Below are 26,932 nucleotides of genomic sequence, written 5' to 3' on the forward strand. Positions count from 1 at the left end.
TGAACACAATTAACTGATTTCAATGATGCATTATAGTGCTATTTATCTGAAATAGGTGAGCTGCAATTCAAGCTTCAATTCAACAATCTGTAGTGCCAGCAATGCAAATAGACTACATCCCAGAATGTCTCAGCTTACTCCTTTCTGGGGCTGCCAAATTTGAGAGTCACTCCAATTTCTAAACCATGAAAAATCCCAAACTTCAGAACTGATTCAATTTTAGTGATTTTGCAAACTACACAGTCTAAGAATGAGCAGTGAGGAAATGAGTAACAGGAAAAAAAAAGTCTTAAAGTTATCAAATGGTGAACCAATAGTCTAAATTCTTATATCACACAAAAGAATATTAATAATATGTCACATCTGAATTGCAAACATCTTTCATTTCCTGTCTTGGGTGTAAGTGCAGACCATCCTGCAGTTATCTTCAGCACTGAATGCATTTTGGAATCATCTAGAAAAGTTTCAGAGTATTTAGCTTTAAGCTCCCAAGTGATTTTAGGGTGCAGTCAGGCCTGGGCACCCGTGCAGTACCTCCTCGTGTGTGCCTACCAGCTGACACAGCAGTGCTGTCTTTCCTTAAGTCAGGCAGCAGTTACCTTCACAAGAGTAATACAGAAGCTCTCATTTATGAATACTCTCATTAATCTTTCCCATTCTTCTCACTTTGGTTGGCATGTAGTGTTTACTAACTACCACTAAGCTAATGAGTTAGCAGGGACTGTGGGTTCTGGTCCTGGAGCTGTCTCCACAGGGTGCTGTTCAAGACATTCCCCTAAGCTGGGATGGTGTCACTGCCTATGATATGTTGGTGATGCATTAGATACCTAAAGTCCTTTTTGACATTGCAAATTTATACCCAGAATATTTAACAAATTAAGGATGTATCCAAATTTACCCATCTTTCTGATATTCTTAATGGCCAGATGTACCCTGCTATAATTTGTGTATTGGCTCATGCAGAACAGTATTGAAAATCATCAAGAAGGGTTTAAGGTGCTTCCTCAACAGCAACCAAAGTATACATTTTAACATTTAATGAGCTGTGTGGGCTTCCAAAAATTTACCTTCACTTTCTCTATTGCAAAAAAAAACTCTCACGGGGTTGAGAGAATTCAATTAGGTAATTCACTTAACAAACTACTCAGCAAATGTCTTGAAAACATGTGCTCAATATTTAATCCTTTTTTTTCAACCTAGAAATCTTAAATTATACAGTCCAATCTATAAATCAAAAAGCCCAAAAGCACTTAAAATCAGTTATTTCATTTCTGTAATCCAGTAAGGAAAAAGACTAGGAGATGTGTTTAGTATAAGATAATTTTGGGATTAAGAAATTTGGGATAGAATGGTGAACTGCCTGGGAAAACCCAACTTATTGTGGAAACCAAAGCTGAAATGTTTGTTCTCTCACAATCTCAATGAATATGTGACAAATTCTAGTAGACTCAAAATTCAACTAGCGTTTACTAGGTGAGTGAACTGACAGGGCAACAATTCTGTAAATCATACTTTATTATTTAGGGCTACAGAAACATTTAGGCGAACACAATCCAGAACAGCACATGTGAAGGTCTATTTTACTTCAGAGAGGACTGCAAGTAACATATGTACTCCTAAAACAGAGGCAGTTACAAATGTGCAGAATCCATAAACTGAAGCAATCAGCCATATATGAATCAGCTGTTCCCTAGCAGGGACATATGACATGCCCTCTTAAACAGGATGGCCTGCCCATTAATGACATTATCAAACATTATAATGTACAAAATTCACTTGCAAGTCTTCAGCAAAATAACTTAAAAATTCATTGTAGGAGACACAGACAATAAAATTATTGTTTGATAAACAAACTGTTAACAAAAGTGTCCATTGCCCATTGCTGAATCTAGATGGAAGGTACATGGCTGTTCCAATTCCAACTTTTCCATATGTTGAAAATTGTCATGAAAAAGAAAATATGGAAAGGAGGTTTATACACCTATTCTAAGTTTAGGAGCATAATTGAAATTAATCCCTTTCTCCCTCAAATAAATATTAAGTATATTTCAGGAATATTTTATTTGATTTTTCAATGAACTACAAAACCAACCAACAGAGTTGAGACATACATAGAATTATCTTAGAATATATGTAATAGAAGCTCCTGAATTTAAAATAGGAAGTGCTTCTAAAACTTGTTTCAGCAACCTGATTTCACTCCGCTGGAATTCATCATATCTAAGTCTTGCATATTCACTTAAAGTTACTAAACCCACAACAAGGAAAGTCAGTTCTTGGCTTTTCCTTTTTTTACAGGAAGTTGACCTGTTGCTTCCAAGTGCTTATTAATGAGGTCTTCCTGTGTGGAAGGTAAACATGGCTGGTATCTGCAATATTCCATGGTGTATTCTCCTTTTCCCTAGGAATTTAAAAGGCAGAGAGAGACAGAACAGAGAGATTTTTTTTTTTTACAACTATGGAATCATGTAAAGCCACAATCTCATAAATCTCATGACTGTGTAGGATGATCTTTTGAAGAGCACTGTGGTAAAGATAAACACTTGCTTACCTCTGTGCAAGACCTAAGTTCAGTGGAATAACCAAACATATCATTCAGAGGGACCTAAAAACAAACGATAGATGTTATTAGCATTGCTTGCTAAAAAATACCTGAGAAAAATACAGAGACATATTGGCTACTTAATGCCTTAAATTTGGATTTCAACTCACTTCTTTTGGTTTAAAAGACTTAAAAGCCCAAAGAAAACCCTTTTGCCTTATTCCAGGTGGAAACCCTATGTGAAAATTGTTTCACTTGCTGGTCACAGCTGGAAGCCAATTTCCAGTTTCACAGAACAGACACCACTGATGGCCTTTCCTTCCACATCTCACTCCACCCTGTCCCTGGCTCAATCACTCAGAAGTGATCCTTCTGTGGAAATGTTAATATAAATTTCCGCTGGATGCTGGCTGTGTTCCTTCTGTGGTGCTGGGGAGTGGATGAGACCTCATCTGTGCTGGGCAAGCCCCAGCACTGAACCACACTCAGCCCTGGGTTGGCTCCTGGTATATCGTGTGCTGGTGGCAGTATAATGCAGGGGCTTTGGAAATATGACAAGTATTCCTCTCCAGACTTAAATCAAGACACAGAGGCAAGGGAATTAATGTTACCCCAATAAGCTAGAGAGCACATCATAAAGCAGCTATTCAAATAAAGCTAAAAGGAGGGAAAAAATCTACACCTAAAAACCAGGCATATGCACAACAGGCCAAGGTGAATGCATCTTATTTTTGTTTCTGCACTTAAGAATTTCTCTAGCAACAGATTACAGAAATTCCCAGATATATATATATATATATATATATATATATATATATATATATATATATATATATATATAAGATTTCAATACAGAAATGTGTAAATTTGCTCTATAATCTCAAAAAACCAAAGCTAAATGACTTCTTTCTGTGGGTAAAAAAGGCAAGACTATCAATAATCAATAGTACTTACATCCGCATACACTGTAAAATAGTCCTCAATTCCATCTTGCCCTGTGATCACTCCATGCTGCCGGTTAATTCCTGTAATTACTGGTCCCTGAAATTCATTAGGGGCTATAACTTCCACAGACATAACAGGTTCAAGAATACACAATGTTGCATTTGCCAAGGCTGTTAAACAAACAAACAAAATCAAGTGTATTAGCAATTAAACAAACTGGACACTCTTCCCTTTCCAGCTTCACAAAAGAGGAGGGACACACACACAAATGATGTGCTTCAAGTATCTGGTCTGGACTCATTTTTCTGGTAGCAATAAGTCATTTTTCTGTGTGGAAATTCCAATAAGACAACGTTTAATTCTAGTATTAGAGTTTCCATTACAGTATTTTTATTCTTAAAACTCATTTATCAAATGCTTTATACCAGGTAAATTATCCAGTTGCTCATTTCTCTGGAGATCTTCAGGGATAAAGACATGAATTGGTAAGTCTCTAACCAAAGAAAACCCAAGCCTTCTTGTTTGTTCCTGGCAGACATTATTTTTTACTGTAAGAAAAGATCATTTGGGGCTGGGGTTGTGGCTCAGCGGTAGAGCACTCGCCTCACACTCTGAAGACCCTGGGTTCGATCCTCAGCACCACATAAAAATAAATAAGTGAAATGAAGGTATTATGTCCAACTACAACTAAAAAACAAACAAACAAAAAAACATTAAAAAAAAAAAAGAGCAGTTATTGCAGGGTGGGAGAGGGTGCAGACCATGCCCCCCATATGCTTAGGATAACAATCAAGTCAAGCCTCACCTCTTTCTTTTTCTAGGCTAAATGATTCCACCACCTGATTGAGAATCAGAAGTCCACGTTTACAGCTTCTGCTCTACCTCAAACAAGTCTATATGCCTTCTGTAAAAACAGTCTGCTTGGGTCTTAAGCTTCTTCACAGACAAAATAAAGATCCTAGGCTAGATGTTAAGAACCATTCCAGTAGTAAAAATGTGTATTTGTTTTTTATCCCATTTGATAGATAATCAGAATACTTCTTACAGTTACAAATGCTGATTGATGTTTAAATATAATATGGAAAAAGTATAATAAAACTTCAAATATTTATACTTACTTTGGAGGTTGTGCTAGTGCAGAATAATGTTGTAGCCTGATTGGCTACATGACGTCCAAATAAGGCTTTAAGCAAGATAGAAAAGTTGACAAAGAAAGTGTTTTGTTTTAAAATTAAAGTTTTAAAAACTTTTCCACAAGAATTGATTTAACTAGCAAATCATTCTTGTAAATTCATTAACACAGGACCACCAGAGACCAAGATCGATGTAAGCAGCAAAGAGGCGTTTATTCAGAGCTAGCTCAGTCCTCCATGCGCACACAGCAACTGGTGATGCTGAAAGGCCCCAAGCCCAGGGTTTGCAGCAGTTTTATACACTCTTTGGGGAAGGCAGGGACTTCACATACATCATAGCATCTCTTAGCAAATCATCACACACCGCGGGAAAATCATAAAACAACTCTAAAATATGATTAGTACATTCACTGGTGGGAACAAGTTGGGTAAGGGTGATTGGTCAGTACAAGAGGGGGATTCATTTGAACTGATTGGTTTAAGCCACGAGGGGAGTACGTGCTGAACTACACAGTTTCCCAACATGTTATGTTATCAACCACCAACTACTGGGAGGGTCATCTAGCATCCCAGGTATTTTCCCTGTTTCATGCTAATTGGTGGTTGCTAGGGGGTTGCTATGGGTCCTCATCTAGCCTGACTGAGTCAGGGACACCTGGCGCAGCAGATCTCTCCTGTTATTTGTAGATAAACAACTTAGCAGGGTGGGAATGTGCCTAGGAGTGCTCTGTCAGTTTTTCTAAGGACAAAGGTCATGTCCCCTTCTTTGAACAGGCTTTGCTCTGAGGTAGAGGCTGGTTTCTCATTAGTGCTCCTTCCCCCATTTGTCTTAGGGACAGGATGTGGCTCTGGTACAGCACTTGCCTAGCATGACCAAGGCCCTGGATTCCAAACAATCCCAGCACCGCAAAAAAAATAAAAAATAAAAATAAAAAGGACAAAGACACCCCTGGTTTAAGTGCAGTAACCACAAGAACAGAATGCAACACAGCTCTCCTTGGTGTTGGGGGGGTACTGACACCCTGACCCCAACGATTCGCGAATCCACAGATGGATTTTGAAAGAACACAGTAAACCTTATTCACAATGCAAACTTCTTGTTAAACTGCTAAAATTATCCACCTTTTCCAGAGAATAATACATGTATAAAACTGATGAACTAGAATCCTCAGCAAGAAGAAAGCAAATGATAACATAGCAGTTTGTTATCAAGGTTATTCAACAACTGAACCTTGCCCTTCTGCCTTCCTTTAGCCCTGTATCAAAAGATTCCAGAGCTAATATCACCCTATCAGTTTTCAAAAGCCACATGGCAGCGAAGTCCTAAAAGCAGGTTCATGTGGTCTGCAGCTTCTTACAGTATGGGGTCAAAATACTAATGTCATCATAGGACCTTTTAAACCAAAGTGGTGGGTAGAGATGGTCATGTCTCCACTTCAACCCACTTGTGATGACATCCATAATGCCAGACCAGTGCTAATGCAGCTGTGTGAGCAGGCAATGTGGCCCGGGTTTAACTTTAAGCTCCACCACTAACCAGCATGTAAGTCTAGGTCTTCAACTAACTGCTCTGAGTCACAGTCTTCTCAGCTATGAAATCACTGTGATATGTGGCCATTCACCTTCCTAATTCATGTACTTCACATAATCCACAGCACAGTAAGCTAAGCAAGCTATCAATGTTATTATGGCCACTCTGGAGACAACTAGCTGGGGAATGGGTGGCAAGGCACAATACTAGGTCAAAAGTGCTGAGGGCCATTACCAAGTAGGAAATTTCCTTGCCAGCGTACCCCATGTTAATTTCGCTGTTGACATTGCATGTTAGGTGACCCTGCCCAAGGACGAGGGTGGATCCAGGATTAGGGTGTGTCCTGCAGTTTGAGGAAGTATCCCGCTCCTTGGGTTAAGGGCGTTCCCAGTTTAAGACCTTGGATTTTAGGGAAGTTCGATGTTGAGGATTATTGCTGCTGGAATTAGGGCGTTCCTGCTGCCTGAGTTCTCCTGAGATTCAGAGAGGATTTTGGGGAAGAAAGCCTCGTGGAGTAGGTGAATTGGTTGGCAGGAGAACTGGGATTGCCCCAGAGCATGTGTGGAGGCCGGTGTGAGTTCGGGAATAAAGAATTGCTGTTTGAATCTACAAAGCTATGTGGTGGCTCGTGATTCTGTGCCCAGCCAAGACTGCGGCACAAAAGCAATATGACAGGGAAAGGACCTGGCATTCACTATGTCCAAATATGTACATTGGTCTTTTTAAGTTCATCCCATTTAATATTTGGGAATTTTCACCACCCAGCAGGCTGGCGAAGCTCAGATGATGTGCCCAATGCCACACAGTAGATAAGATTCAAACTCACAGCTGGTGAGCAATGGACAAGTGCAGGACACCGTGGTATCAAATGAGCTGGCAATGTAACTTGGCTGGGCCTTTATTTCTCTTGCAAAGTAGCTACAGGTTCAGGGCTTCTTTTAGAGAAGAAGAAAAAAAAAACTGGCCACAAAATGAAGGCAATGGTCACATCAACAGGGAGAAATATGGCCAAACTGAACATCCCATTTCACACTTCAGATTTCAGTTACATCATTGCTTAATCTCAGGACGAAGTTTAAAATCTGAGTCAGACCAGAATACGTAAAAATTCAAACTGTTTTTCTTCTAATCTTAATACATAAAATGTATTACACTTTGCCATCATATAACAATAACTTATAAGCAAACGCTATTCTTATATTAAGCTCACTTACCAATGTTTTCACATGGAAACTCTGATGTGGCATTCAACAGAGGCATGTGTTAAAAAGTTGGTTTCTGTTACAAAATTTGGGAAGAATTTCCTCATAACTGATATTTTACATTTTTATCTCTTTTAGGAATGTAAGTCTATTTTAATTTTTATTCTATGCCAATGTTTAAATTTTATTTAAATTTAGTTGACAAATAATAATTATGGGGTAAAATGTGATGTTTCAAACACGTTTATCTTTTAATCATGGAGAAACAGGGTCAGATGAAGAAACACCAAAGCCATTTGTTTTTCATGCTGGCCCCTGCTCACCTGCACAACCTGGGAGGAAATAAAGCCTCTCGAAGCATCTGTAATTCAGTGTTTTCCTCTGCACCTCTACTAGATGGCAATCATGTTTAATGTCAAGGTTTTCCATAGATATACATGCATATCATGACATAAACACGTACCTATTATATTTAAACATAGAAGCAGGTAACAAGAATGGCGTTCTTATCTACCATCTGGCTTTCTGTAGCCACTCCTACCAGGAAAGCCACCAGCACCCAGTAAGAGCCTCCACAGAACACGTGGTGCCAAGTTTGTTTTCACTATATTTCTAAAACATATAAAAGTTTTAACTAACTTGTCAGTTGAAGGCTTATTAAAGTGGTCAAGACTTAGAGGAATTTTAATAGGAGTCATACTTAATAAATCCAATTTTTTGTGATTTTTCCTGTTTCCATCTGACACAATCTTGAGATTGTACCAAATTTCTATAATACAGACTGCAGAGGCATTTTTAATAGAGACCTTATATGAAGGAAATGGAGAGCCCTTTTTCAATTTTACAATGGGACACTGGAACATAAATTTCTAAAGGCTCCTATATAAGTGAAGAACAATAAGGAATGAGCAACCTTCTCCAGCCTCAGCCCCACACCTGATCACAGATGCAAACTGAGCCAAAGGCACCATACAATCCAAAATTCATACAGAACCAATCAGATCCTGACTTACAGACTGTTTAGGGAATGGGACTGTGACTAACTCTTTATTGTCCATTTCAATCATCTTTGATGAAAATATTTGACATTTTGTGAATCACAATTTTCCTGTGTGAAGACACATCTGGACATTACTAATGAATTACCAAATAATGGCAATGGAAGAAACAGAACAGAGAATGAATTTTCTGGCTCGAGGACATAATTTCAAAGTTCCTTTGTTGACACTCTGGAAAGCAGTATAGAGATTCCTCAGAAAACTTGGAATGGAACCAGCATTTGACCCAGTGAACCCACTCATTGGCACATACCCAGAGGACTTAAAATCAGCATGCTATAGTGATACAGCCACATCAATGTTTACAGCAGCTCAATTCACAATAGCTAAGCTATTGAACCAACCTAGATGCCCTTCAACAGATGAATGGATAAAAAAAATGGTATGTATATACAATGGAATATTACTCAGCCATAAAGAAGAATGAAATTATGGTATTTGCTAGTAACTGGATGGAACTGGAGACTATCATGCTAAGTGAAATAACAATCCCAAGAAAACCCAAAGGCCAAATGTTCTCTCTGATATGTGGATGCTAACACACAGTAAAGAAGGGAGAGGGAAGAACAGAAGTTCACTGGATTAGACAAAGGAGAATGAAGGGAAGGAAGGGAAGGGAATGGAGAAGGTATGGAATTAGTAAAGACAGTGGAACAAACTGGACATAACTTTCCTATGTTCATATATGAATACACGACCAGTGAAACTCCACATCATGTACAACTATAAGAATGAGAAACTATACCTCCTGTATGTATGTCAAAATATACTCTATTGTCATGTATATCTAAGAAGAACAAAAACTTTTTTTTAAAGCTCCTTTGTTGAATAACCTTGATAACAAACTGCTATGTTATCATTTGCTTTCTTCTTGCTGAGGATTCTAGTTCATCAGTTTTATACATGTATTATTCTCTGGAAAAGGTGGATAATTTTAGCAGTTTAACAAGAAGTTTGCATTGTGAATAAGGTTTACTGAGTTCTTTCAAAATCTTCTACTATCCTTAAAATGCCTAAAAGCCTTGCTTGCAATGTGATATATGAAAAAAAAAAAACTACTTACAAACTTATGAACTTCTTGACAATTAAATAAATCAACAAAAATAGTCTGACTATAATTAAAATATTTTTAAAACATTTCTTAGAATTGTGAGCACTTGTCTTCTCTATTAAAAATAGAACTTGATTATTGATGAATTCAAACGTGGAAAAAACCCAGATGATTTAGAAGAATTAGGTAGGCTTTGAATGCGGTAATCAACCCTCACCTCAACTCAATTCTATAAATATTTGTCCATTACCTACCGCATCCCTTGGTTATGGTATGTAGTGTCCGGGTGGAAAGACTAAGGATAGCATTGCTTCCTGCAGGTCTACCAGAGGGGACAGACACGGCACGGTGTGGGCGCTGGGAGGCAGCTTACCTTGTTTCAGAGCACCTTCTCCAGCTCTGATGAAAGAGATTTCGTTGGAATCGACCATGTGGTGTGCTCCATCCTGCAGAACAAACCGGAGCCCAGAGAGCTTGTGACCAGAAAGAGGGCCCTTCTCACAGGCATCCAAAAACCCCTGTCAATGAATGAAAACAACTTTTGGAAGGAGTGGATTTCACTTCAAGATGCATTACCAAAAATGTCAAATGAAAAGATGCACTAGCCTGTTCAGAAGTGCACTGTTCTTAGGATGTATGCTGGGTTTCATCCCTCAAGAATGTTAAATCAACATAATTACTCGTTAAGTATCTGTACTGTGGCATCTAGATGAGCAAGCCCTTGGGAAAGTATATGACTTCCAGGTGTGAGCTAGCTGGAGAGGATGCTAACAATCACTTTCTCACAGCCCCGCCTTCCAGAATCCCTCAACCCACAACCCATGGAGAGGCAACAGCATGATCCTTGATTTTATACGGAGGAAACAGAGGAAGAGCAAATCTAAGGAACCTCCTAAGAGAAACCTTGCATCAGCTTTGGTGTTTACCTCACAGCTGTGTCTGAAGCCCCTACTCACCCTATCTCTGCTATGCCTTGAGGGCGCTTCACTATGTTATAAAGACGCAAAGTGTAAAGTCAGACCATGCCAGTAAGAAGTGGCCTTCAAAGGTTATTTCACTTTTCCAAATGCAACTCTTTTAGAAAGCCAGTTTCATTGATATATATATATTTTTATCTATCTATCTATCTATATATACATAATGGATACACAATAAGCTGCACGTATTTAAGAGTGAAATTTGGTAAGCTGGCAATTCTTTTTTACCTAGTCACATAAAACTCCTATAATTGAATTAGTTTTCCCTGTCAAGCCAATCACATGGCTGCACATACAGTATATTTCTGACATTTTAAAACTGTGAATTGTGTTTGATAAAAATACCTAAGCTCTCCTTCACCTATGTTAGAGAGAGAATGTATCTTGAAGTGTGTGAACAGTCTTGAAGTAAGAGTGCAGTGCACAGTACACACCACCCACCAAAACACCACCACCATCACTACAGCCAAAAGAATGGCCCATTAATAAGGAATTTTAAGTTAAAAGGTTAAAAAACAAACAAGCAAAACCACTTAGAACCCATCTGGCGATCTGGACAGCAGAACACCTCATGATTCCCCAGGATGCGAGAGTCTAACATCTCAGTTTTGTGAAGGGGGGCAGGTTCAAGTATTTTACTCTCAGTTTACAAATTAGAAAACTGGTTCTAACACTGAGCCCAGGGGCTCACTGATCTGCAAGCAGCAAAGATGACCCGGTGCCCAGGTGTTCAGCATCTTAATGTCATTCCACTACAACAGGACGTGAACATTCCATAATTCCCTAAGGACCAGAACAAATGTCAACTGCTGATGTCAAGCAACATAGCAGCTTCCGTTTATGAAGAAAAATATGATAACTACGATTAAGAAACAAATGATTTCCCATCATTGCCACAGCACATATCCATATTGTTTGAGGTCAGTGAGCTGAAAGTTTCACATCAGAAGTAAAGCTGAACAGTCAGTCAGAGAAGCAGGCCTGCAACCAAAATGAACAGGGTGGACAATATACCAAAAGAGAAGTATGATTCCATGCTCACTGAACTGATTTTAATAAATGAAAACACAACACAATTTTGTGAAACGCACCTTTTCTACAGCAGGCACAAACTGCTTTGGAACATTTGACCCAAACATTTCATCTGAAAACTCCAACTTGGTGTAGTTCTCTGGGTCTAGAGGCTCCAGCACACCTATCACTTTTCCAAACTGGCCTGCACCGCCTGATTGCCTCTTATGGGTAAACTCAAACCTGGAAGAGATTTAAGAGGCAGAAAACCAACAGAGCATTACATGATTACCAAAATGGAGTTGACTCCTACTAATTCAAATGGAAAAAAAACCCATATTTTTCTGTATACCATCAATGCACACATTTAAAAAAAAAAGGTAATTAAGAGTCCAGCTGGAGGCGCTTGTTCTAATAGCCCGCATTCCAGGGAGCTGCCCACTCTGGAACCCCTCCTTCCCTGGAACACAGCCTTTTCTGCGTCTCTCACTGTGGACGGCTGATTTACTCAGGTCATTCCTATCTGACTTTGCTATTTAGGCATATAGATTATAAGGGCATTCATTCCAGATGGAATAATCAACACCTGAAAATGATTCATGGCTAAATGACAGCAACCAACATAAATAAGTTACAAAAGTCACTTCAGACACAAATCTGTGTCTGCAGCAAATACAGCATCACAAATACGGTAGAACAAACATTTTATATACATATTAAAATATGTAAACACAGGTTATTTCACAGGAAAAACACTTCGTGAGTATGCCTGCAAACAATTTATTGCCTTAACCTGAAGCCCTCCTCAAGACCACGGATGGAAAAGGCCACTTTCAAGAGTATCTGCAGGTAAGTGGACACGAATGGGGAAGTGCTCTGGGTATAGGTGGAATAAATATCAGCCTGGCTAGGAGATGCCAGCTTGGAACAGGCCACTTCCTAAACAGTCCACATATGAAGAACCTGGACTAGCCCCCTCTCAATGATCTTCCAGCAGTCAGGGGCTTCAGGATGGCTGAAGGGAAAGTGGGAAAACAACTGCCAAATCACCATAGAACAGCTTCGAGGGGATTTCCAAATCCACAGCACATTGACACATAGACATAAAGTTTACTATGTGATATTTTAAGCCTTATCTTCAATTTTATATGATAGGACATCAACACACACTCTCCATCTGTACTGTCGGCACAGTGATCACTACCCCTAGCTACTTACACATCACAATTAAATAAAACAAAAAAACTCAGCTTCTCGGTTGCACCAGTCACAACCCAAGCCCTCCACAGCCCCACATGGAGGGGGGACACAGAACACTTCCAGAGATCTACTGGGCAGCAACGCTCTGGAGGACCAACTTGCAAATGAGGAGTCCCACAGTTTCAGGGACCATGTCTGAATTTGTGATTGAGAGGCTGCGGAGCGGTGCAAGGACTGTGCTAAGCACTGCACATGGACGGTCCCCTTGTTCTTCACCACATACCCATGAAGTAGGTGCTCTTTAATCATCACTCTACAGATAAGAAACCCAAGGATCAGAGAGGCTAAGTCACTTGACCAACGTGACAGAGCTACTAAGAGGCACAGCCAGGGCCTTTGAACCCAAAACCGATGCTCTTAACCAAGTACTCTTCTAGAAGGCTAATGATATAAACTGATAACCACTCATCTTAAAACCTTCAAGGAGGCACTGCATGAAGGAAGGTTTTGCAGCAGTTTAGGTAAAGACACTGAAGAACAGAAACACTCTAAACAGACATGGTGACAGCAAGAGAGCCCTGCCCGCAGTCAGACCATGCACGCTGTGAAAGGCAAGGTAGTTTTGACAAAACTTCATCCTCACACTTAAATTAATGTTAAATTAGAACTATGTTGATTTTGCTGTTTATCTCTAACCTATAGACTTGTTTTGACTTTACAGTCATAATAAAGTTGCAAGCCACAGCCATTTTTACTGTTTTATGCTTATATAGTCACATAAGATTATAGTATAATCTACCTGATCCCAGAGAATCATAAATCTTACTTTGAATTATAAATCTACACATTATTCAAGTCTGAGGATGGACTGAGTACTAACCACTAATGAAGCTACAAAACTTCAAAAACCCATTTTTAAGTAAAAGAGAAAAGAATCTCTATTTCCATGCCAACCAATTAAGGTGAAGTTCTAACCATAGGCCTGATGAAAAGGAACCTTACTTCCTGATCTTCAGCAAACTCAGAGAAATGCCTAAGTTGCAAATCTTTAAAGGTGGCAAAAGGAATAATTTCAAAAAACCGGATAGTGGAAATTCACTGCCTTCTAAAAGCTCTCCTGTTGAAGCAGCTGTAAAACCTCACTTTTGTCAGAGCTACTTCAATGTAGTCCTGTTGTGTTCAGTTTTTAGGTATGTTTCAGAGCAAAATTTTCAAAGTGATTCGAGTCAGATGCATGGTGTTGTATCGAAAACCTCATCTAAGATCAGCAAAGGAGGAGTGGAGTGCAGGTGCATCTCCCCCTCCCCCACCCAAATTACTTAGTCCCCAATTTAATACTATAATTTGTAGTCTCTCATACTTGGATTTGGTTAGACCTGATCCAACCCCACAGAAAACTGAGAAAGAAGGGGCAAATCACACTACCTATGACACCTCTGCAACCTGCCCTATGTAAGGCCCTGCTGTATTAAGAAAGTTGTGCTCTAATCTGAAAGAAAAGCAGGCAGACAGTCTCTCTTTTTAGTCTAATTCTTACGAGTTACAGACTAATAAGGAAATTCATTAAATGGTATTTGAGTGCTAGACAAAGACAGCTTTTCAAAGCATAATTCAGTGCTGCAATCTTTTAATTTTATATCTAGACGCAGAGTACTTTAAGAGGCTCCAGCAACGCAAAGGCCAAAGAGCCCTGTTTGCCTAAGGGTTAAGGAAAGACCAAGTCCCCGAAGCCCTAGCGGCCCAACTCCCTTCCTCCTGCCTGCAGGCTCCAGCAATTATTTTCCTAGTGATTCACTGGGTTCCACGTCCTGGTTGAGGCGGCTCCTTGTTTGTGAATATGTACTTACTCATGCATGACATTTAGGGAAAATCACGCTGCTGTTAAGGTCTGTGTAATGAATGTATTGAAGGAATACAAAGAGCTAACTTTTATCCAGCCATTTTTGTATGTTTTGCACTTTATATTTATTAACCTACTTAATCAATGTAATTGTGAGATAGAATTCTATTCTCCTCATTTTACAGACAAGGAAGCTAAAATAACTGAAGGCTAAATAACTAAAATAACTCAATTGCTAAAAGAGGCTGACTTCCTTCCCTCGTGTTGCATAAGTAGCAAATTTATGATCTGGATTCAAGCCCAGGCATTTTGACTTCAACCCTGGTGCTCTTGGCCTCTCGGTTATTTACAAATAGTATATATGTGGGTGTCTGTGTTTCTCTGTCTCTCTCTCTTTATATATATATATATATATATTATATATATATTTTAAATTTATATATAACACATAATATTTAATACATATATTAAATATATATTTAAATAATATTATATATGGATAGAAATTCAAATACACATATTAAATATATATATATTTTTAAAATATTATCTATGGATATAAATTCATTTAAAATTTTGTGTACAGAATTTGATAAAATGTAGGTGAACTATAGGTACCTGTTCTGAAAGCTGATACTAATTAGTAATTGCTATGAGAACAGAATCCTGTGAATTATCTTCTTAATAGCCAACTCCCTCCCCTTTTCCCTCTCTTCCTCCTCTCTTCTTTCCTTTTTTTTCTTTCTTCAGAAACTTGGTAATTCTTGCAGTGTGAGATGTTGTCTTTATCTTCTGATGTGAAGACCCCTGCCGTTTCCCTAGCTATTTTAAAGGCTGGTAATGATCAGAACTATAAATGAATTCTGAAGCATTACTAACTTGGTGGCTCTGATTCTAATCACAACATGAAACCAAAGCAGGCCAGTGACCTCGGACCTCCAGGAGTGATAAGGTCCAGAAGGAGGGCTCAGAAGAATATCCTTAAATACAGGGAATCAGAATAGTTACAATAATTGTGCCCACCCACTCTGAGAAAGCTTCCCACTTCCCTACTGAGGTGAACCCCGTCCACCTCAGTTTTTCGGGCTGTTAAAATAGCAGTAAGGAAAAACCCAAGTTATGTAAAATAAAACCAAACAGTACAACTATATAAGCACACATTTAACCAAAACAAGAGTTTTCATGTTTATTTTCATATCTGTTTTAAGTTCTCACATATATTTATTTTTAATGTTTTTTTCATATGTTTGCTTTTTATAAGTTTGTTTAGAAATGAAATAAAACTTCACAGTATATGTAAGAAATAAACTAAAAAATGAAAGAAAAAAATAACTTGTTCATTAAAAACTGTTCTTAGGAAACTATATTGCCCTTACACATGTCACATGGAAAAACCTTTATTAACTTAGACTATTACAAATTATTTAAAATCTGCAAAAAAAAAACTTCACAGTAAAAAATTGCAATCCCCTTTTTACCTCTCCCCACTCTGAATTCTCTTCCTTCCTCTCCAGAGTCAACGATGTCATAAATCTGAAATGTGCCTTTTAAGTTTATATTTTCATGTTTTAATTTGCATATGTAAAAAATAAATGCTATCTTATAATTTTTAACACTTACAGAGCTACTATGTTGTACATACCTTACTTTTCATTCTAGATTACAAAATAGATGTTATGTATGATCTGTTCACACTGATTACAGTATATGATTATCACATGAATAAAGCACAAGCTATGAATATATTTTCTTAAATGTGACCATATACAGTAGAATGTTTCTAAGTCTTTAAAATCATGCTTATAAACATATTTGCCCTGATTTTTTTTATTCTTATGCATGTGCAAAAAAAAAAATTACCTGGAAATAGACATGCTAGGAAATAAGAGATGTACATTTTCAATCTTGTTAGAAATTGGCAAATTGTTTTCCAAAGGAAAGTGTATAAAAATTTATGTTTCTCCACTACGCTCAGACTTTTAAGATTTTTTTGATCTAATAGGTGTAAATGGTATTTCAGAGACTGCCTTAATTTTAGAGTGAATATGAATATGAATATACAATTTGGACTGCAATAACTGCATGTTGTCAGCTAAATGCTTTGGCTTTTTGTTGACATTAGTTTCTAATGTGATTCTTATTTCAATTCCCTCCTGCTCTAATTTTTCTTTTATACATTCTGATGATTTTTGCAAAACCACAAATATATTAATTTTCAGCTAATAACATTTCTAAGTAACTATGCAGAATTAGAAAGTAAACAATCTAGCATAAAAATTTAAAAGTTTTTACAGGTGAAGTAAATTAAAATAAGTTCATTTTAGAGACATTGGAAAATTCAGAAGGCAAGGAAGAGAAAAAGGAAATCACTTAAAAACCCTCCCCCAAAGATGAGCACTTACGACATTATCTGGGGTCTTTTTTCAGGCATATAAATGTGTAGAGAGGTTTGGCTTTTTCTCCTCACAAAATTAGTGTCATGGGCATGTTTTTGTTTGTTTGTTTGTTTTTGTCTCTATTTTTAGTAGAACATATGCTCTGAGCATTTCCTACATCATTACATACCTTATGAAGCCTGGTCTACAGACTTCTCCATCAGATAAAGGTAATGCATTTTATGTAATGAATCCCTAGTATTGGGAATTTCTGTTTTTCCTTTAAAATAAATTCCTAAAAGTGGCACTGCAGGGGTCAAAGGGCATGAATAGTTCAAAAAAGGAATCACAAAACATTTTCTGTAAAGGACCAAATAGCAAATATATTAGGCTATATGGGACAGATGGTATCTACCACAGTCATTGTAAGGTAGCAGCATAATCAGCAGGTAAATGAATCCATTACCCATGTTCCAGTACAACTTGATCATGAATACTGAATTTGAATCCTGTGTATTCTCACATGTCACATGTTATTCTTTTAATCTTTTTCAACCATTAAAAAAAATGTAAAACCAATCTCAGCTTGTAAGCTGTACGGAAACAGTGATGGCCCTGATTTGTCAGAGACCATAATCTCAGATTCTAATAGAATATCAGAACTGGATGAAACCTCAGGAACATATTAGAACAACTCCTTTCTTTTCAACATAAAAAAAAATGAGGACTAGAGATTTAAAAAAAAAAAAAAAGAGAGACAGGGTTGTCAGACCAGGTTGATGTTTCATAGGCTTATAAAACATCAATTCTGAGTCAGAAGCAAAGTAATTCCATCACTTAATGAAAAGAATGGCACCTCCCAAACCCTTACAAGGATAGGCTTAAGCCAGGTAAAAGGAGAACAGGATGCCACTGTTGTTTCTTACAACTGCACATGAATCTATAATTATCCCAAGAAAATTTCCAATTAAAAAAAGATATATTGAAACTAAAGAAAATCAAATTTTCTAGAAACCATATCCTGCCCTAGGAAAAAAATCAGGAAACAATCTTTGCTTCTAAATGGATTTTAAAATGTCATTGCATTTTTTTTAATATTTAAAAACCAATGCTACAGCTTGGAAGAGTTAACCCTATGTTGACAAACACCAAAGATGGCACCAAACAAATTCACGTCCACTTGGAAATTAGTGTCCCAGAGAACTCACTTGAGTCACTGACCTTTAAGAAGTTGCATACGGGGACATTTACAGCCAACTCCTGCTGTTAAGGATAAGCCTGGCCAAGGAGGACCACTCCCAGGCTCCTTGGCGCCAGCCAGGAACTCTGTGCTCTTTTCCCTGTTGGCAGTCATGATGGTACTTTGCACTGCAAGGAACTCCTAGGACTATCTTCATTCCATGTAGCAAAGACAAAGCCAGAGAAGACTTCACTGTCCTCATGCCTGCAGTGGGCTCATCCCAAATGCAAGCCATCTCCAATGGAAATAAAATATCAGGTGTCTCTTGCTATTGGTGAGTCACTTGTAGGAGACATAGGCCTATGATGGATCCCCTAATGGTCCCACATACTTGGAATTTTAAAATAATTTAGCAGAGTGGCATATACCAGAGGAGGACTTTGTGCATTTGTTAGAGTCTTAGTTTCCTACAGTCTAAAAAATTGATTAAAGAATTCACTGATGTATTTATTCATTGAATGGTTCATTAATTATTCATGGAGCACCAGCCATGAACCTTGCTCTGGGTTAAGTACTAGATCCAGTTAGCAAACCTATTTTAGGAAGACAAGGAAATACCTGAAGTTTTGACTCAGTGTGGCTAGCCACATCCACCTGCAGCCACCAAATTTCCAACCTTAGTTCATCAGTGAGTGGTGGAGTGATATAAAATAACCCAAATATGTCTTTAAGGTTATATGCATACTCTTTCCTGTAGCATCTCCTGCATGGATAAAAGGCTATTTCTGCATACAGTGGTGCAAACTTTTAAATAAACATTCACAGGTTCCCTCATTCAAAGCCCTCAGGCCTCTCTTAGGTAGTCTCTTAGAGCAGATATTATTTGACATATTTTACACAGGGGGAAAATGAGACATAGAGAAGTTAAAAGACCTGCTGATGCTTACCCAGTGAGTGAGGGAGAGTCATGTAGGCAAGTGGTGTAGGGTAATGGAAGTAAAATGTAGGCTTTGGATTCAAATTGCCTGGCATTTAAATACTGTTTTTGCATTTAAATGCAAGGCAACTTGAACAAATTTTTTAGCTCTCTTGATTCTTAGCTTTCTTATCTGCTAAATGAGAATCACTCCCATTGCATTGATGAGTCTGAGGATTAAATGAGATAATGTATGTGGCATGTTTGGTATGTGGTACTGAATAAATTTGAAAGCTGGTGTACATGCCCTCCTTTTTCTATCTCCTCCTACAAGGACAACACTGAAGTCACAGGTTTTCTCTTTCTGTGGCTAGAGGAATGAATTTATGCACTGTTTTTGTCCACAAGGCGTGATTTGGTGGATGAGGGGAAGGAGATTTATGGGTTCCCAGCATCCAGTAGCACCGGTCTCTTGTTAGTATGTGTCTACCTGCACTGCATCTGCCACTCCCTGGGTTCAGATAGTGTCTATTGTATTTTCCCCAGAGCAGAGCTGTCCAGTAGAATGTTCTGCAGTGATGGGAATATCCTAAATCTGCACCTTCCAATAAGGTGACCATGGGCTACGGAGCACTTGAAAAGTAGCTATAGGCTGAATGTTGAATTTTATTTTATTTTAATTTATTGAAATTTAAAATTAGTTAGCCACATTTAGCCATTGGTTTTCTTACTGGACAACTCAACTCTGGAAAATCAGCTTCCAACAGAGGTGGGGATTTGATTGCCCAGCTACCTGCACAGGTGCCATCTCCTCCTACTTATGTCAGCCTGGTCCCTTCACCCCCACTCCTGCACAGCCAGAGCTCATGCACATTGAACCTTGAGGGACTCTGTGGTACACTTTATTTGGTTTTCAGCTTTTCACTGCAGGCTCAGTGTTATGGGTTGAACCGCATCCTCTGCAAAATTCATAGGTTGAGTCCTGATACGGCCCATATCTCAGAACGTGACTTCCTTTGGAAGTAGATCATTGCACCTGCTGTTAATTAAGCTGAGTTCATCAGGATCCACCTAACCCAACATGACTGATGCTGTCATAGAAAGGGGAAGTTAGACCCAAAGGCAGAGTCTCAGGGAGCGTGCCCCACATGTGAGGGTGATGTTGAGGACTGAGGTTGATGCCTCCATGAGCCAGGGGCCACGACTTGCCAGCAAGCCACACAGTTGGGTGAGAGGGAGGGAGCTGAGCCCCTCATGGCCTCAAAGGAAGCAAGGCCCACCCACACTTTGAATTTGGCCTTCTGGCTCCATATAATACCTTTCAGTTCTTTAAGTTACCCAATGGAGGGTCCTTTGTTACAGCAGCTCTGGCCAACAGATACACTCAGGGTGCAGTTTTCTCCTCTCTGCAGACTCAGTTGTCACCTGTCTTGCTGCAGAGCTGCTCTTGCCTCCTCCCCTGATCACCACATATTCATGGGTTTATACCTTAAAAAAACAAAACAAAAACACTTTCCAGTTGTGTAAGTGGAGATTTGGGAGGGAGCTGTGATCAACTTCAGGTGCAGCATTCACCATCTTTTCTAATGTATGCAGAGCTCACATACTTATTTGCAAACATGATTCTTTCCTTTTCTCCTCAGAATTTCCTTAAGAAAAAAATATTTTATTGTTGGGGGGAAAAATGAAAATTTCTTCCAAGATGCTAAGTGCTGTTTAAAGGAAGAAAAGGTTTTTTTGTTTTGTTTTGTTTTTTGTTTTTTTAACTAGAGAGATCTCCACTAACATCTTTCTTGTTTAAAGTACACAAGGAAAATGAAAACCCCAGATCTCTGGGGGTGGCAGAAAATTGGAATGTCCATATTCTGGCCTAGACAAGATGTTCATATCTCCCAGGAAGATGGGTTTGCATCTGGAAATATGACAAACAATTGCTGCAATATCTACTTAGCAGTTTTCAAAGTTGCTAGTCGGGGGTGGAGGGTGGGGCGGGAAAGCAATACTGTGTAAAGACATGTATTTAAAAGGCATTTGATGGACATATGATTCCAGACTGAACAGGGGGGAAAAAAAAGAGATGAAGTGACTCAGATTTCATTTGGGGGATTTTTTAACAATCATAGTGGGGGTAGTTTCCCAGGTCAGAATTAATCAACGCTCTTATTTTACATCTCAGAAATAGAAATTCATGAAGGGCTTAAGAGCATTTTCTCCATCTTCTCAACCTTGTTCTCATTTCCCCCTTTGCAAACAGGTTTCTTTTAGCAATTTTATCTAAATAAACACCATTGTGCTTTATGCAGTCTTCTGAATGATAGTATAACAAATATTATTTTTATTGAGCATTAATATCTACTGCTAAATAATAAACCACCTCAAAGAACAGTATCTTAAAATAACACTGCTCACTGTTTCCCACAGTCCTGAGTGTTGGGTGGGCAGTTGTTCTGCTGGTCCCTCCTGGAGTCTGCCTTGTGGCTGTACTCAGCTGGTGGCAAAGTGAACTGGGGGATGAGGGTCACTGCAGCTGTGGGCCAGTGTGCCCCAGTTCTCCCCCAAAGGTTAACCTGGGTTTCCTCATGGTGGGGTATTCTCGAGCGTTTCAAAAGACCCTTTTAAGAGAGAAGAAACCCAAGCTGCCAGTCCTCTTTCTTTTTATATGTATATTTTTAGTTGTACATGGACACAATACCTTTATTTTATTTAGTTATTTTTACGTGGTGCTGAGGATCAAACCCAGTGCCTCACACATGCTAGGCGAGTGCTCTACCACTGAGCAACAACCATAGCCGGCTGCCAGTCCTCTGAAGGTCAGGCTTAGAAGTCTCAGACTGTGATTCCTCTGTGAAGTGGGACTGGGAGTGTCTTTCCTAAACGGTTCTTCAGGCGTTAAACTATCATCAGAAACCTAAATACCTAGGGTAGGGAAAGAGGGCCAATGCTTTTCAGAATTAGTATTAAGGAATCGAATACACCATTCACTAGAATTTCTAATAATGATTTGTATTGCCAGGTTTATGTTCTTTAGAGTAAAAGGCTCAGGGATTATTCCAGTTGAACTGGGCTGACTGAGCTGTGCAAAATAACCACACAAGAGACACAAATACGGTTTTCTTTGGTATTAGCTGTGAAGGCTCCTCTGACCATAAGGGTCCGCAGGAAGAGAGAGAGCGAGAGCACGTGCTGACCCCTTTTATGGAGGAGAAGCTATTCAAATGAGGCCAGGGGTCAGGTTTCAGGGGGCTGAGTCTATCTTCATGATGTCCACTGTCAGCAGGTTGACTGACACCTGGGTAGGCCTCACCCAAGGGCACCCTAAGAGAAGGGGACACACACAAGGCACTTCCATGGAAGATTCTATCCTAAACAGGGCAAGGGGTTATATTACAAAGGAACAGGTGAGCATAGCTCCACCCATGGGACTGTAGCAAGACACATCCATGCATGAGACACTGACCCTCGCATCCAAGAAAGGTGGTGAAAGCTCTGCCTCATTTCTGTGACTGAGCACCTCAGCACCCAGCCAGGGAGTGTGACTCAGTCACGTGTGAGGTTGGTCTCCCACATTGCATCTATTGGGAAAAAGGTTTATAAAAAAGACAAATAAGAATTGGGGGTGTTTTAGAAATTCCATTCTAGTTTTCTATTGCTATGTAGTAAACTGCTTTAAACTTTCATAGCATAAAATAAAAGTTTACTATTTCTCACAGATCTATGGGCCCAATGGTGGCAAGAACTCCTAACAAATTTATTATTTTTGTATGTTTAGAAAAGATACTGTCAAGTTCTCCCTAAATTCCTGACAATTAATATTCAAAGATACCATTTCTTATGATCTCTTTTCCTGCTGTCTCACTTTAGTTATTTTGGAAGATTTCACCACCTGTTATATCTTTAAGGAGGGAAAACATCTGAGAATGAAAAGAGGTCATGAGTCCCTGTATCCCAGTGAGTGATCACAGATGCAGACAGACCTTCAGAGAAAGGACTGACCTCCTGACTTCGACTTCTGAAACCAGCCCCCCATTCCTATGTTTCCTGGAGAAAAGTTCCTACCCTCGCTGAACTCCAACTTGTTTCTCCATAAAACTGGGGAAGGAAGCTGGCCCTAGATGTTCTCCATACTTGAAATTCAATGCATTAAAAAAAAAATCATTTGGCCCTAAAAAAGGGTCAAATATTTCCTAATTTCATTTTTGCAAAATTTTTGAAGGTTAGGAAAATATATATGGACAGTTATATACTCTAACATAGAAATCCACACAGAACCTAAATTGGTCTTGGGTTTATAAAACATCTGAAAACTTTATAACTGGTAAGACTGTTTTTTGGTAGAAAATGTTAGTATGATATTTATTACAAACTAAGATGATTTATAATGGTTCCTTTTTAATTCTAAAAGTTTGATTTCATGTTAAGGTTGAACTTACATCTGTGGACCATTTAAAGATTCTTTTAAAATACTAACTTACAGGAGCATGTTGTTTAATTTCCATGTATTTTCTAAGATTTCTCCTGTTGTTGATTTCTAGTTTCATAGTGTGGTCTGAGCCAATGCTAGACATTATTTTGATCTTCTTAAATTTGTTTTTTGGCTCAATATATGATCTATCCTGGAGAATGTTCCATGTTCACTGGGAAAATGTACAGTGTATTCCTGTTGGATGGAGATTTCTGTATATGTCTGTTGGGACTATGTGATTAAAAATGCTATTCAAAAAAATAAATAAAATAAAAATAAAATATTAAATTATACTGTTTTACAGAGCAGGAAGATAAGAATCTGAGTATCACTCTTTTGTGATGCAAGTCATTTTGTGGGAGGAGAAACAGGGAGCTGGAGACATTCTTTTAGGGACATTAAGCTCCCGTGTGTAGAAGGGGATTGGACCAAATAATGAGGTGCTTAGAAATTACAGTAACTGGATAGTTAAAGGAACTTGGATGCTGGTTTGGAGAATGTAGGGGGCCATCCTAATTACCATCCAAACTTAAATAATGACATCTGCTGAGAAAGACATTTTAAATCACTTTACCTGATAAAGCTAGGTAGACGTTACTAAGTTTTATCTACAGTCTTCAATTCAATGGAAGGCATTCCCTAGCAATTATAGCCCTTGTTCAGAACTGCTGACCCTGAAGTAGTAAAGTTTCTATTGCTAGAAATATCAAACAGAAGCCAGATGGCTCCTTGGCAGATGTAAAGGCCAGGAACAGAAAGGGCACCAAAGAGGAAGTATAAATAATTCATAAGCTAATGGAAAAATACCCAGCAGCATGGGCAAACCAGCAAGTGTAAATTCAGACATCGGTAAGATTCCTTTTTTTTTTTTTTTGCTTATTAAAATTGGTCATAGTAAGAAAAATAATTCTGATGAAGATTTGGTGAGCAATCAGTCTCCAGTATTGTTGGTAAGAATACAAATTTGCTCAGACTTCCTAAAAAGCGGTTTAAACAATGTATATCAAAAGCTTTAAAACTATTTAAGCCATACAATGTGGATATTTTAACATATTAATGAATTATGAAAAGTATCAGCTATATTTATCTCGTTGTAGTTAAATGAAAAACAAGGAGTATTTTTATGTTTTAGAAACATGCGAAAGTATAAATGAAATACTGATGTCTAGAATGAGGTTCAAGATTATCTATTGGGGATTGGCTGGGCCTGCATGTGGCATGGATGGAAAGTGATTGGTTATATACGGATCATGGTGGAAGCTGGGGAATGGGTAGGAACTGCTTATCCCCTCCATTTTTTACATGAATAAAGGTTTCCATTCCTCCCCAAGTGGATGTGGCCTTCATTCTATGGCTAAGACCAATGGTCTCCATGCTGCAAAATGGAGCTGACAGAAAACACAGAAAAACCCCGAGATGCCAGTATCTCATATCAGGCAGCAAGTGCATGGGGGACCTGTGATCAGGAGGGCATGCAGCGGAACTTTGAGTGACACAGTGTGATCTGGCTTTTACTCCTTCACTCACAAATGTGTGCTCCAGGAATGCTGTCTCCAGCTTCTGGCCTGAGGCAATGATGTAGGTGAAGGATGGACCTTGCTGTGCCATCCTTATTAGTTTCCAGAGCCCAAGAGTCCACTTCCTGGCTGGCACATTTTCAGAATCTCGATAGTGGAAATAAGAGGCAGTAGGGAAAGTGTGTTTCTTTTCTATATTCTACTGCAGTTTCTGGTAGTCAACATAAACATGCTGGCTCATTTTTTACAATCCTTCCCAGAATGCCCCCCCACCCCATTTTGGGTTTGTGTGATTGTGTATCAAAATTAGTTTACACATTTTGGGTAAAAAATCTAACTAGATGATTGTTGGAGACACAGGTGCCTTTTTATCCTCCCCCAGCCCCTCACCCCATGTCATACACCATAATGTGACACACACACAGGCAATGCTGTGAGCCTCCACCTGTGAGAACCTCTGCACCCTTACTTCTTTATTTTTAGCAAAAAAAAAAATGGTATCTAAGCATAAATTTGAAGCCACTTCTTTGGGTTAACCATCTCCTGGGTTTCTTCCTTATATACATGAAATTTGCATGTTAGTAGAGTTCTGGTTTCCTCTTAATCTGTACTTTGTTACAGGTGCCCCAACAGAGTACCTAGAAGGGTAGAAGGCAAAAAATTTTCTGTCCTCCTACAAGTTCAAATGGCAGCTTTTTAATTCTGTTATATTGTGACCAGGCCAGAAATTCAAAAGTTTTACTTCTTAATAAACAAAGATATATACTCTCCACTGACTTGAATTTTTAAATTAACCCCTTAAACTTTGGCTAAAGACCCTAGACATGCTCACTATAAAGACCTCAAGGCACTCCAAAAGACCTCCCTGAACAGGAAGCCTGTAATTTGCTTTGAAGAATTGCGGGGAGGATTGCAGATAGGGACAGTTACCTCAGGAAAGAAACATACATCAACAAATGATCTTCTCAATATGGGAAAACTTTCTGCTCAACAGAATGATGTCATTTGCATCCACTCATTCATTTATCTACCCATTCAAACAAGAGTTTATGGAGTCAAGCACTCTTCCAAGCGCTGAGTTATAGCCATTAAACTAAACTAACAAATCATTACTCTCCTACTACAACAAAACTTTTGCTCTTTTTAAGCAAGTAAATGTTTGTGGCAGATTAAAAGATGTTTCCTTTTAAAAATGCACCATTGCTATTTCTGTACCTACAGAGATAAATAAGAACATAGGAAGTAAAAGTTCTGGAGGGATATGCCAGAAACCTGGTGATGTTCCCTGCTCCCTGTGGGCTGGTGCTGGTTTCAACAGTTCATATAAGTACTCAGTGTTTTCTGAGTGCTGCCTGTGTTTCTGTGTAACCATGACTTTGTAACAAAGTTACCTGAAAAACAAAAATACAAGCTCTCAAGAGCTCTGTCCCAAGTGTGCTGGCCTGGAGTTGAGGGGTGAGGAATAAAGGCAAGCTCCAGTATTCACAAGGGGGTGAGGGTTGGCTTGTTTGTTTTGGTTATTGTTGTTTTGATTATCTTTAGCTTTATATTTATTGAATAACTGAAGGCATGGAGGGTTCCTAGATTAGCTATGGGTTTACTGATCTTCTGAACGAATTCCAGTATGGTGGTGAGGGTGGGGGGTGTTCCATCTGCCTGGGGGGTTCCATCTGCCACCCTGGGACCCATGGAAAGAGTCAATATGGACAAAGGGAGAGCAGATAAGGGGCTGAGCTGATCTGCCTGGAGAAATTTCAGGAATGTCTCCATCAAATGTAAAGAGAAGTGTATGCCAAGAGGAGTGTGGGTGTGGAGAGGATGTGTTTGAAGTGTTGTCTTTTCTTAGAAGGTGTCCATCTCACTCAGCAGTGTGCATGGAGGAAATGAATGGAGCACCTCCATGATGCCTGCCAACTGCGGGTTCCTGTGGACGTGCTGGGGCAGCTGCCCTGCTCCCATGGAGCTCCTGTTCCAGAAAGGAAGGCAATCCCT

The 26,932-nt window shown here is 38.9% G+C and overlaps 1 protein-coding gene and 1 long non-coding RNA gene across 2 annotated transcripts in view; one reads left to right on the top strand and one right to left on the bottom strand.

Moving 5' to 3' along the window:
• Window positions 1–26,932, top strand: part of LOC308652843 — a 1,084,519-nt gene that overhangs the window by 1,034,083 nt on the left and 23,504 nt on the right. The window lies entirely within an intron of this gene.
• Window positions 1,498–25,031, bottom strand: LOC308652704 (elongation factor G, mitochondrial-like; the record flags this gene model as incomplete). Its single annotated transcript, XM_081300735.1, has 7 exons — window positions 1,498–2,401; window positions 2,552–2,605; window positions 3,497–3,657; window positions 9,836–9,980; window positions 11,531–11,693; window positions 21,371–21,465; window positions 24,951–25,031. The coding sequence occupies 7 exons, from the start codon at window positions 25,029–25,031 to the stop codon at window positions 2,270–2,272; spliced, it is 831 nt and encodes a 276-aa protein (XP_081156861.1). The 3' UTR covers window positions 1,498–2,269.

Source organism: Spermophilus citellus (assembly GCF_964194105.1).
Source record: "Spermophilus citellus genome assembly, chromosome: 7".
Lineage (NCBI taxonomy): Eukaryota > Metazoa > Chordata > Mammalia > Rodentia > Sciuridae > Spermophilus > Spermophilus citellus.